The sequence below is a fragment of the Cnephaeus nilssonii genome (genome assembly GCF_951640355.1).
Source record: "Cnephaeus nilssonii genome assembly, chromosome: 19".
Classification (NCBI taxonomy): domain Eukaryota; kingdom Metazoa; phylum Chordata; class Mammalia; order Chiroptera; family Vespertilionidae; genus Cnephaeus; species Cnephaeus nilssonii.
The window spans coordinates 10818310-10831862 of record NC_137090.1 but is presented as its reverse complement, the minus strand read 5'-3'; the positions used below and the strand labels follow the sequence as shown (position 1 = coordinate 10831862).

Sequence of the window (13553 nt, the reverse complement as noted above, 5' to 3'; positions counted from 1 at the left end):
AACCAGAGTTATTATTACAGCAACATGGGCAATGGGAAGACGAGGACAAGCAGGTCTCGACAGGTGGGCGGAGGCAGGGCCTGAAAGACCATGTTAGAGCTTTTGGATTTTATCCTCAGTGCAAGGATAGGTCCCAGAGGGATTTTAAACAGGGTCAAGTCACAGAGGATCTATTTGCCTTCCAAAACGATCACACTGATGAAAGTAAGAATTACTAGTATAGCCCTAGCTGGTTTGGCTCAGTGGATAGAGCGTCGGTCTGCGGACTGAAGGGTCCCAGGTTCAATTCTGGTCAAGGGCACATGCCCTGGTTGTGGGCTCGATCCCCAGTGGGGGGCGTGCAGGAGGCAGCCAATCAATGATTCTCTCTCATCATTGATGTTTCTCTCTCTCTCTCCCTCTCCCTTTCTCTCTGAAATCAATAAAAATATATTTTAAAAAAAGCATTACTAGCCGAAACCGGTTTGGCTCAGTGGATAGAGCATCGGCCTGCGGACTCAAGAGTCCCAGGTTCGATTCCGGTCAAGGGCATGTACCTTGGTTGTGGGCACATCCCCAGTGGGGTGTGTGCAGGAGGCAGCTGATCGATGTTTCTCTCTCATCGATGTTTCTGACTCTCTATCCCTCTCTGTAAAAAATTTAAAAAAAAGAGAATTACTAGTATATTGAGATGAATAGGGATGAAAGGGGAAGAGGAAGACCAGTAAAGAGGCTTTTGCAGGATTCCAGATTTATACTAGGGTGGTGGTGGGTGGGGACGGGGGGAGGAGCAAAGTGGGCAAAGTCAATTTACCCAAAAGTCAATACCTTTATCTCCCATGTTCAGAGCTTTCCCCACCTCAGCTTGCTGCCTTCTCCAATGCCCTGCATCCACAGATATGATATACCTTCTCTCCCTAGCTTGGGTCACCTTTTCCTGGAATGTCCTCCTTGATCTAGTCATAGTCCAGTAGACTACTAGAGTCAAACACACCTACATTCAAAGCACCTACTAGCTCTGTGAGTCAGCAAGTTAGTTTCTCTCTCTTAAACTCAGTTTCCTGTCTATAAAAATGGTGAAAAAGTATCCACCCAATAGGGTTAAAGTAAGTATTAAGATCATGCCTGGCACAAAGTAAGTGGTCAATAAAAGTTAACTTTTGTTATTATTACCCACACACCTAAGCCTTAGTTTAAAAGGGTATTAGTTTAAATCAGGGAGTGGCAAGCTGGATGGCTAAAGGTCTGGGCCAGTAACATAAATGAGCAAAGTGAGGAGGGTGTAAGACAATAGGAAGGATGGGGACTGGGAAATGGAAGAGACATGTTCGCCTAAAATCTTTCTGGCGCCAAACAACACTCTTTTGAGAGCTGAATTGGCCTGAGCACTGCAGGTTTGCCATCTCTCCCATATTTGGTTTCCTCTCCTCTATAAACTCCTGAGGTCCCAAGAATGTGTACCACACAATTTAGAGCATGCCTTTGTTCAGAGGATGAATTTTAGTGATTCTCCATGATAGTACTGATTGTCTTGGGGAGAAGTTTGGATCTAGATTTCTGAATTCTTGGGTGTTTCTTGAAATCAGTAAATCAGAAAGGGTTATTTTAAAATATTTTATGCAATGTTCTTGCTATGGGGCAGGCATTGTGCTCAGTCTCCTATAAGCATTTTTTCAACTTTTTAAGTTTTTTTATTCTTTTAAAAAATTATTTATTTTCTTATTTTAGAGAGAGAGGAAAAGAGGGAGGGAGAGAGAGAACAATCATTTTGTTGCTCTACTTATTTACTCATTCATTGGTTGATTCTTGTATATGCCCTGACCGGGGATCGAACTCACAACCTAGGCTGACACTTGAACCAATTGAGCTACTCGGTCAGGGCTGAAGTTTTTTTATTATTTTGTTGTTGTTCAAATTTATAAACATCATTTTAAAAAGTCATGATGATCTCATTGAAAGCCTCATCACAACCCTTTAAGATAATACCATAATAGCTGCTAACCATGCACTACACTGCCTCCATGAGGCAGAGAATTAAAAGCCTATGCTATTAGCCACCTTGCCACAAGGCCCGTGAGTCACTTAAAGCAAGTGAGGGCATCTGTCACCATCAGTATTCCTGGTGTACTGTAGCCACGTGCTTCTGAGAGCCATTGTTAAATTGTCAGGAATTTTGAGAGCAGGCTGTAAAACCACTGATAGCTTGAAACTGGCCATGGTTAGAGGATTTATACCATAGCAATCCGCATATGCTATGTACATCAGAGCCCCCCTTCCCACCTGGAGAGGTTGTTAAACACTTATTAGCATATTACTGGTCAGCATCCTTTCTCTAAAAGTATAAAGGAGAACAAATGTGTACGAATAAGGGAATAAGCATATATGCTTGAGGATGGCAATGAGGTTTGTCAAGGGTCAATGTGTGTATCTAAAGGAGTGAATATGTATATGTGCATTTGAGGATATGAATAGTTAAATCTAAGGTCAAGGGTGTGAGTTAGTGGTCAGTGTGTGCACCTTAAGCTGTCATACACTGTGAGTCAAATAGTGATAAATGGACCTGGCTGATATTTCTCAATGGTTAGAGTCTTGGTTGCAGGCTCCATCCCCAGCACATGCAGGAGGCAACCCATTGATGTTTTTCTCTCACATCCTTGTTTTCTCTCTCTCTCTCTCTCTCTCTCTCTCTCTCTCTCTCTCTCTCTCTCTCTCTCCCTCCCTCCCTCCCCCATCTCCCTAAGAAGAAAAAAAAACAATGGAAAAAATATCCTCAGGTGAGGATTAAAAAAAAAAAAAGTGATAAATGAAGCAATGAAGCAGGTGTGTCTAGATGGTGTCAATGGGTACCTAAAGGACCAAGTTTTTGTGTTAGCAAATGGTGTAGTAGGAAAATGAGGATATGAGGTCAGTGTATCAGTATGGGACTAGTGTGTGTTTTTTTTAATTATTTATTGATTAAGGTATCACATATTTGTCCTCGTCCCCCCATTCCCATCCCACACCCCTCCCCACACATGCCCCCACCCCCCTGGGGACTAGTGTGTTTTTCACAGAAAGGGGTGAGGAGGTATATTGGAAGTCAGTGTGTGTGTGGGGGGGTGGGGTCTGAAAAAGCTAGTGTTTGTTGAAGGGGACAAATATGTGTTTGAGAAAGGTTGTGTCTAAAGGGGCGTATGCTATCTGAGCTTAGTGTCTGAGGATGTGTAGGAGAATGAATCTGAAAGACAATTATGAAAGGCTGAGTGATTGTTTTAGCCTTGGTCCGTGCATCTGTTAAGACTGTCTTCTGCTTCAAATAACAGAAAAACACAAAATAACAGTGGCTTTAGCAAGATAGGAAATTATTTCTTTTTTGTAAACAGCCAAAGGCAGGCAGTCCAGGGCTGGTGTAACAATTCTGCTCCACGAAACCCTCAGGGACCCAGGCTCACAGGACTCACAGCTCCATCAGATCTTAAGGCTGCAAATGGCAACTAAACATCTTGCTACCAATCTGCACCATCCTCTTATCCTTTTACTAGAAACCCCTCTAATAACATAATTCACTTTGGTTTCACCTGGATCTGATTCCCAGCCCAACTTTTCCTGTAGAGTTTCATACAGAAATAACAATTGGCCATCTCTCCTGTGATGGCCGGAAGACCTCAATTTCTACATGTTAAAAACTACTCTTAATTATTGCCCCAGCTTCATGTTGTGGTCTCCCCCCACCCCCAATGGCACCATCCTTGGTGCTCAAGCCAGAAACTGAGCATCCTGCTGACTTTCCCCACCTACTCTGGCCCCATCTTGTCAGTTTTATCATTTCACCTTCTTCCTATCTCCTGAATTTGTCCCATTGTATCTTTATTGCCACTATCTTAGTTCTGGCCCCCATCATTGCTTGTTTATTTGGCAGAAACAGACTTAAGTATAGGTCGCCACTACCTTTTCTAAGACAAAAATTTCATCTTTTAACTCACTGACTTAAGAATCCTCTATAGCCGAAACCGGTTTGGCTCAGTGGATAGAGCGTCGGTCTGCGGACTCAAGGGTCCCAGGTTCGATTCCGGTCAAGGGCATGTACCTTGGTTGCGGGCACATCCCCAGTAGGGGGTGTGCAAGAGGCAGCTGATCGATGTTCCTCTCTCATCGATGTTTCTAACTCTCTATCCCTCTCTCTTCCTCTCTGTAAAAAATCAATAAAAAATATATTTAAAAAAAGAAAACAAAACAAAAAAAGAATCCTCTATATTGACTCCTTTGTTAGACTCAATAATCACTGGGGGGGAAAAATCACCTACGGAGTTCCCTAAACACACAGGTGACTAATACCCCTCTTTACTGACTAACAATCATAGCTGATACTTAACTGATGTGCCAGGCATTGTACTAAATGCTTTGCTAATATACTTTCTGAATTAATCCTCACAACAACTTCACGAGTAGGTATCATTTACCACAACTGTGGACACTGCCACACCAGAGACAGAACTTGCTTGAAGTGAACTGGACCATGTGTCATGGAAGTAAGCTATGGAGCCAGCAACCTAATTCCAGAGTCCAACTTCTTAACCGCAAGGCCTTCGCCGGACAGAATGCGTGTGACTCTCACGGGTAAGGCCCATCAGTCTAGAGTGGATTCTGGTTTATGCTCTATGTCTATATGGAACCCTCGTTGTCCAAGAACCAAGTAGGCGGCCCGTGAGCCTGGTGCCGGGGGTGGGGATGCAGGGGCAGCCACGGGAAGACGAGAGAGTCCGAGACGTCCACGTGGGTGAGGAACGCAGGGCCGCACCAGGACGGCCTGGGCCGGCATCCGGACACCGTGCCTTCCCCGCCGCCGCCAGCTGCGCGGACCCGGCCACCGAGGCAGAGCAGGGCCCGGCTCCAGGCGCGGGGCTGTCGGCGCCCCGCGGAAGGAAGTCGGCGCGCGGCTTCCGGCGCGCGGAGATGACGTAAGGACCGCGCTTCCGCGTTGGGGAGCGGGCGGCGGGTCCCGGGAAGTGCACACCCGGGGTCCCGGCAGCGGGGTGGCCCGCGGGCCCACGGCGGGATGCACCGCCGCGGGGTGGGAGCCGGCGCCATCGCCAAGAAGAAGCTTGCCGAGGTGAGGGGAGGAAGGCGGGCCCGCAGCCATCTCCGGTCCGCGGGAAGCTGGAGTCTCTGGAGCGGAGAGCTCTGGAGCCTCAAACTGCCTCCCATCCATCTGACGCGGGCTTCTTGGGTCCCCGGGAACGGAGTTGCTCTGGCTTCCGATAGATTGGAATGTCAGCATCCCCAAATCTACCCACCCTTTCCCCCACTTCGTCCATTCTACTTCCTCATCCCTCTCCCTAAGAAAAGCCAGTGGAGAGAGACCTTCTTTTCAGCGGAGGCAGTCTGAGTGGGTGCCCCCAGCGCCTACTCTCTCAACTCATGCTGGTCTCTCTGTCCGACAGGCCAAGTACAAGGAGCGAGGGACTGTCCTGGCTGAGGACCAGCTGGCCCAGGTGAGTCGTTTGGAAGGCTCCAGGCAGGAAGGGAGACCTCACAAGGCTGGGCAGGACACATCTGGAATAAACTAGATTGTTTGGGTTGAGTTAAAAATAGGCTATTTGGCAAGTCCTGATTTCTGAGCTCCTCAGATCTTGTAGGTGACTTGCTAATAATAATGATAGCTAACATCTTTGAGTGATCACATGCTCATAGCCTCCCAGGCATGTGTCCATTTTCTTTACATAGACTGTCTTGTCCATTCCTCCTGAAAATCCTGCCAGGAAGGAACCCTGTTCTTCCTAGTGTGAAATCGAGGACCCTGTGGTATTACGTAATTTATCCAAGGTTACATGGGTAGTAAGTAGTAGTGCTGTTTGACTTAGGTCTTTTGGATTTTTTTACTTTAAATTCCTAAGAATAAGACCAGCTTTGGTGGATCTGGGGTTGAGCTTCAACCTATGAACCAGGAGGTCACGGTTTGATTCCCGGTCCAGGCATATGCCCAGGTTTTGGGCTCAATCCTTCCTCTCCGAAATCAATAAAGATATATCAAAAAACTTAAATTCCTAAGAATAACATGAAAATATTGCCTACCCTATGGCACCCATCACCACGATCATCATGTCTAGGTACATACCAGAAGTGTGTATGAGTGATGGGTGTGGCTCCTGCAGTTTCCTTTTCTAACTACTAGTACTTCCCTTTTCTGTGCCTGCCCTGAGTTTACTCAGTTATTGTAACTGGTGAAGAAGAGAAGAAGGCAGTTAAGCAGGGAAATCGGCCCTTGAACTGAGGAAAGATAGTAGGCACAGGTTGTGCTTTTCAAAAGCTCTCACTCAAGGGGAAATGGCATGCAGGAACCACTGGAAATGATGACTAAACAGTATGTAAGTTTCTCATGTGCAGCAAGTGAAGAGATATTGGGCCAGACGTAACTCTAGGTGGGGTAGAAGATAGGCTTTGTGAGAAGGAGTAATACAAACAGGACGTCAGAAAATCCCCAAAATATTTGTATTTAACTCTGGAATGTAATCTGGAAGAGCCACAGCCCTCAGTCAGGGATTCTTTATCTGGAGTTGATCCTCAAGGAGGTCCATGACTCAGATTAGACAACCACCGCAACGGCAACACCTAATTCATGCCAGGTTTCCTTTTTCTCCTATCCAGCCTTTCGTTCAGGGGCTGAAGATTTCCCGTTGCATGCATGCTGCAGTCCCTCATTTTGAAGACAAAATGAATCATTAGATTCATCTTCAATTTAATAACAGTTTTCCTGGGGAAAAGAAGTACCACATTAGATAATGCACATTGATTGTTAGATGCATCTTGACTTTAGAACAGGAAAAAAAAAAGTATATTTTAGAAATAAGGAAACATTACCGCATCTCATTTCTGCGGACAACGGAACTGCGAAGGAGAGGCAGGGATCAAAAGAAAGGGAACAGAAAACAGCATAATGGCAGGCCCGAGGACATACCTACTTCAGCCTGCGCACTGCCACTGGGCCAGGACCTGTTTTGACATCTGATTTTCACCTACGGGGGCTAACCTTACCCTCCCCCTTGTCCATCTTACAGATGTCGAAGCAATTGGACATGTTCAAGACCAACCTGGAAGAATTTGCCAGCAAACACAAGCAAGAAATCCGGAAGAATCCTGAGTTTCGGGTTCAGTTCCAGGATATGTGTGCCACCATTGGGGTGGATCCTTTGGCCTGTAAGGAGTTGTCTGTAGGAGTCTGTGTTCTCCTAGGATTCCCAAGGGACAGAAGCTACCTAGTTGTTATCACAGCTGGTACAGGGGCATCTTCTAGAAGGGACTGCAGGGAGATAAAGTGTTGTCTTCCAGTTTGATGGGGAAGATGGAGAGGCTGGAATGCAGGATGAGGAGCCAGTGTTCTCCTCTTGAATGATCTACAGTGGAATTTTTTATGGCTATTTTTTCCCTTTATTACAAAATACTTAGTTTTAATTAAAATAATGTGTGATCATGCAATCAACAAAGGAGAAAAAAAGAAAAGGAGAAAGTAGAAGTCTTCTCAGTCCTATAATTTCAGAGATAAAGTACTGTTAAGGTATATCTTTCTAGACACCTTCATATTTATAAATTTCTTTTACATGTATGGGATTAATGCTCTAAGTACAACTCTGTAACTTGCATTTTTCACTCAAAATACTGTCTTCAATAGATTTTTTAATGCTAGGTCTGTGTATTTCTCTGAGCTTTGTCTAGACCACATGTCCCATTATGTTTCACTGCATACTTTGGGAAAGGAAAACTCATTTTTATAGTATCTTGAGCCAGAATCAGCAGCCAAATAGAAATGCCTTTTAGATTGCCTACCTTTACAACTGTCTGAGCCTGTTTCAGGAGTCAGATTGTGTTGAGGATCCTACGTATAATTGGAGCAGAAGGACTTAAGGCTAGGCAGGGAAGACTTCCCATAGGGTAGCTTTGAAAGAAAAAAATGTAACTAATGAATACCTGGCTTTTGTTTTTCTGTCTTTTAGCTGGAAAAGGATTTTGGTCTGAGATGCTAGGTGTGGGAGACTTCTATTATGAACTGGGCGTCCAGATTATTGAAGTGTGCCTGGCCCTGAGGCACCGGAATGGAGGTGAGGTGGGTAGGTTCTGTGGACTGGGCTTTGGGTTTCTCTGAGAATAAACCTTGAAAAATAACCTTTCCCGTCCTGCTATCTGCAGGCCAATAAGGTCTTGAGAAGCATCTTAGCTGCTTCATGCCGTTGAATCCTTGGTAGGCAAATGGAATTACCTGAATGATTGTCTCTGTTCTTGAAAGATCTTTGGCTAGGAAGGTCTAGCCCCTAGTCATCGCAGAAAATAGTAGGGAGGTAGGAAATAGGGAAGGATAATGCCAACTAAGCGTCTGTGTTCTCTAAAATGTGACGTGGCCCGCGTTGCTCAGTTGGCTGAGCATCGTCCCATGCACCAGAGGTCACTGGTTTGATTCCCAGTCAGGGCACATGCCCTGGTTGCAGGCTCTATCTCCAGTAGGGGGTGTTCAGGAGGCAGCTGATTGATATTTCTTTTTCTCCCTCTCCCTTCCTAAAAAAAAAAAAAGTCAATAACATATTTAAAAACAAAACAAAATGTGACCTTAAATATGGTCATCAGTGTCATCTTAGTAAGCACATTAAATGGTCTGTGTTGAAGTTAAAGAGAAAACCTACAAAACGGGTTATAAATCATTGGTTATAAATAGACAGCATTGATGTGAAGAGAGCATTTATAGTTTTTCAAAGATGCTGCTGCCTTTGTTTATTAGCTATAAAGGTAACCCTTCCTCTGCTTTCTGTCCCCCTTTCCAATAGGTCTGATAACTCTGGAGGAACTACATCAACAGGTGTTAAAAGGAAGGGGCAAATTCGCCCAGGATGTCAGCCAGTAGGTATTAACTTCCAACCTCTTGGAGTATAGAAAGGTCTTTAAAAAGCAGATGGATATTTTTCCTCCTTACTGTTATATGGCTAGAATAGTTTAGGAATACTTTTATTCCTCATTATGATCAGAAAACTCAAAATACAGAGAGATAAAAAACACAAAAACCACTCATTATTTCTCAACTGAGAGATACAACCGTTAAACATTTGGATATATTTTCTTCTAAGTTTTCCCCCATGCATATATATGTGTATTTTTAAACATTCTTGGGTCTTTGTATACTCTGGAGATTGAGATCAGGTAGAGTGGCAGGCACCAAGAGAGGCTTGGGAAGGGGATTGGGTTAGAAGATGGGGTATAAATTGTTCTGGTTCACCCAGCCTGTGTGTGACTCCAATTTGAGAAAAGGTGAAAAAGGTTGTTAGTATGTGGGCTGAATATGTGGTCTACACATTGTTGTGCAGGTTTTCTTTTTTTCTCATTTGAGTTGGTTTGTTGAGTGGGGAGCCTGACCATCTTCCCCGAAGGGAAGTTTGGTGCCCTTGAACCCTCTTTTTACTGAAGTAGTTAAATGTTGTACAGCCTTTGGAGTCTTCTGTCAAAGTATTCTGCCCAGGGCAGAGGTGAAATTGCATTGTTGCTGGGTTTGCTTTGCCAACGGTCTTTCAGCAGCTCTTCCTCACCTTAGAGACGACCTGATCAGGGCCATCAAGAAACTAAAGGCACTTGGCACTGGCTTCGGCATCATCCCTGTCAGCGGCACTTACCTCATTCAGTCTGTTCCAGCTGAGCTCAACATGGATCACACTGTGGTGTTGCAGCTGGCAGAGGTACTGGTGTGTGTGTGTGTGTGTGTGTGTGTGTGTGTGTGTGTGTGTGTGTGTGTTAGGGAGGGGATTCTGGAGCATCTTTGATCTCAATCACTCAAGTCTTTTTGCTGAAACTGTCTAATGGATGTACTACTCAGACCTGTGCTTATTTAGCAGACATTTATTGAGCAGCTACAGTGCAAAGCACTGGGCTAGACTGTGGGCCATATAAAAATGGGTACTACATAGTTCCTGCTCTCAAGGAGCTTACAGTCTAGTGCAGTAGACATGCAGACAACTAACCGTATTTACTTGGGTAGACAGATTCTTGGATGTCTTCCTAAAACTGTTATGGATTCTTGAAAACAAATTTTTAAATCTTGTTTGCCATCCCCCGTTCCTCATGATGCTTTAAGCATAGGCCATCCTCCCTCAAATCCTTATCATGTATTTAAGGAAGACATGTTCAGTCTTCTTAATTCTGTAATGTAGAACAAAACTAATAAGGGAGGGGCTTTTCTTGATTGGAGAATAGGTAGGGTGAGATGGGCAGGGGCTGAATCCTATATAATAAAAGGCTAATATGCAAATCGACCGAACAGTGGAATGACCAATCGCTATGACACGCACTGACCACCAGGAGGCAGATGCTCAACACAGGAGCTGCCCCCTGGTGGTCAATGCACTCCCACAGGGGGAGCGCCACTCAACCAGAATCCGGGCTCATGGCTGGTGAGCGCAGTGGTGGTGGCAGGAGCTCTCCCGTCTCCGCGGCAGCACTAAGGATGTCTGACTTACGGCTTAGGCCCACTCCCCAAAGCTCGCTGCCTGTGGGGAGTTGGCCTAAGCCGGCAGTTGGACATCCCCCCAAGGGCTTCCGGACTGCGAGAGGGCGCAGGCTTGGCTGAGGGACGCCCCCAGCCCCCACCCCGAGTGCACGAATTTCATGCACTGAGCCTCTAGTATTTAAATATTTTAGATTACCACTTTTTCCTATCACTTAATCATTCTGAATCTTCCCTTGTCACACTAGAGTTCTCTGAGAAAGTAAAAATATTTTAGGGCCAGAGACTCTACTTTTTAAGACTGAATCACTCAACCTACCTGTCACCCCTCCCTTCCTCCTCCTCCTCTCTGCTGGGACCTCTAAACATTGTTGTGTGTTTTTTAAACATTGTTTTTCTATGCTCTTAGGCTTTCTGTGCCCACAAACAGTTCCTCCTTCTGTCTGGATAAGTCAGTTGTCCCTGGGCAAAGGCTGGGTTCTAAAAATTCCCATTCCTCCTTCCTTCAGAAAAATGGCTACGTGACTGTCAGTGATATCAAAGCCAGTCTTAAATGGGAGACAGAGCGAGCTCGGCAAGTGCTGGTATGTGACTTTTGGAATGGCCCAGAAAAGTTGGGCCCCAGATGGGCGGAAGTGGGTGGTCAGGAACCACACAGACAGGAGTTGCAGCCTTGATCTGCTGGCCTCTTGCCTGGAAGGCTACTGCTGCCACACTGAAAGTAACCCCGGCATTTCACTGAAGACGGCTCTGAGAGGTAGAACACATAAAGGCAGGCTTCTAACCTCGACACGTGTAAAACCCGGCTGCCACTACTGCTGGAGGATCAACACCTGCTCTCTCTCCTGACCGTAGAACTTGGTCAGATGGTTAATAGAGTTTATACTGGAAGTAACAGTTCGGAGTGAAAGGAATTATTAACACTTATGATAATTACATATCTAAGTTATATACTATTGCATATATATCTATAATTATATACTATTGCATATAGTTATAGTTTTATATATACAAATTTCATGTACTAATGAAAGATTGATGTGGTGAAGAGGGAGTAAGTAGCATGGAAATGTAGGCTTTTAATACCTTCTTTCTTAGCCAGACAATTAACCTGTAGACACAACTTCATCTGTAATGTTAACATAGACATCTGTAAAGATAAACATACACATCTGTTTAATATTGGGAAGAACAAACTCATCTCGAGCCTATTTCCAGCTGTAGGAATTGAGTCCATTATAAATACTAATAATGAACTTGCATTAAGTTCTCCAAAAAGGTTTACCCACATTACCCAGTAAATTAACTGAAAGATAGTGATCTCCATTTTGCTTCAGGGAATGGAGTCTGATTAGCTCAAGGCCATATACAAATACTCCTGTAGTTTGTACCCTTTTTTTTCTGAGCAGCACAGGTTAAGTGACTTGGTGGCATTTTTCAAACCTCAAAGGTTGAGGCCAAACAGATCATTACAGTTTGGTTGTGTAAATGTGTGAAGGCACTCGTGTAGACTTAATTTGAAAACCCCATTGAAGCCCGAATAAGACGGGATTCTCTACTTTTGTTTGTGGGAACTCCCCTTTCTCAAATGATTCTTCCTTTTCCCTCCAGGAACACCTGCTGAAGGAAGGGCTGGCCTGGCTGGACCTGCAGGCCCCAGGGGAGGCCCACTACTGGCTGCCTGCTCTCTTCACTGACCTCTACTCCCAGGAGATTACCGCTGAGGAGGCCAGAGAAGCCCTCCCCTGACTCTGGGAGTGTGGAAGGGGGCTCAGCAGCAGGCAGGGAGAAGAGGGAGGACCTGTGGGTAAATAAAACCTGGACAACTTTGTTTAAAAAAAAAAAAACCACACACACAGAAAAATATGTTCCAAGTTTTTTTCTTCCCCCAATATTCTTCACTCATTATTTTATTTTATTTTTTAAAGTGCCTTCACATTGCATCTTTATTGGAGAAAACCTCATTTATCCAGTAAGGATAACCTGAGTAACAGAACAGCGAGCACGTAAAATGACTTGCACTGGTCATTGACAAGTCCATGGTAGAGCTGGGCCTAGAATGAAGGCCATCTGTCTCCTGGCTTAGACAGTCTAGTCTCTTTGTAGCCCTGAGACATAAATTACAGCCTCTGTTAATTCAAACTTATTCCTTATAAAATGTTTTTGTTTTTTTTAAATCTCAAATGAGATCCTAACGTACTAGTAAATTATATTCACTCTTCCAGCATCCTCTTATAGAGGTTCCAGGTTATGAGACTCAGCTATGAGTGTGAAGGAAATAGAGGTTAATGTTAAATGGTTATAGGGAAGAAAACAATGGGATTTAAGGGGAACTGACTAATAGTGAATGCAATGTTTCTTAAATTCCCTACTAGCTTTTCCTCCTGGACTGATCACTAGGTCCTTATAGCCTTAGTTGTGGGAAAGGAAGTAATTTACTGAATCCCTACCCTGTGACCATTTCTATATACACCTCTTAATCCTCACTACCACCTTCCAAAAAAAAAATAAAAAAAATAGGTATCCTTAACTTTGCAGGTAAGAAATCTAATTTGCCAGGGACCACCAGTTTAAGAAGCAAAGCTAAAACTAGAGCCCAGGCCCACTAACCTGAGCCCTCACTGCAGGACACAGGCTGGCAGGACATCCTTCCTCCACGAATGGTCAGTGAACAGGAAAAGCCTCTGCACCAGAAAAGCAGGGGTGGCGATGAGCAGGAAGGCTAGTTCAGTTGTTTTCAGTCTGAATGCTAAACTCCTAAGGGTTGGCTTAGTACAGAAAACAACCCAATGGATTATCCATACTAAGACCCCCTTCCCTTAGTAGGGGACATAGCCTAAGTCCATCTTTACCTCTGTCTGTGCCCGTAGGACATGCTCTTTCCAGTTTCTGAACAGGTATCTTTGGAAGCAACCGAGATTCCAATGGCATTCCTTTCCTTTATTGCCAGAGCTACAGCCTTGAAAAAAGACCCTATTTCTGGTTGATGGAAAAGTTTTACCAGTAGCCCTGCTCCCATCCACATCAAGTAACTCGTTTTTAGCTTCCAGACAATTCACTGAACACTTCCTTCCTGACCTAGGTGAGATGTGTGGTTGTCCATATCCCATTCTTCCTTGAC

The 13553-nt window shown here is 44.6% G+C and overlaps 1 protein-coding gene across 1 annotated transcript; it reads left to right on the top strand.

Moving 5' to 3' along the window:
- The first annotated feature begins 4926 nt into the window (after positions 1-4926).
- On the top strand, positions 4927-13478 carry SNF8 (SNF8 subunit of ESCRT-II). The gene is made up of 8 exons (XM_079797816.1): positions 4927-5068; positions 5400-5450; positions 7014-7152; positions 7947-8051; positions 8769-8841; positions 9527-9668; positions 10942-11016; positions 12044-13478. The coding sequence occupies exons 1-8, from the start codon at positions 5015-5017 to the stop codon at positions 12179-12181; spliced, it is 777 nt and encodes a 258-aa protein (XP_079653942.1). The 5' UTR covers positions 4927-5014; the 3' UTR covers positions 12182-13478.
- Positions 13479-13553: the final 75 nt, after the last annotated feature.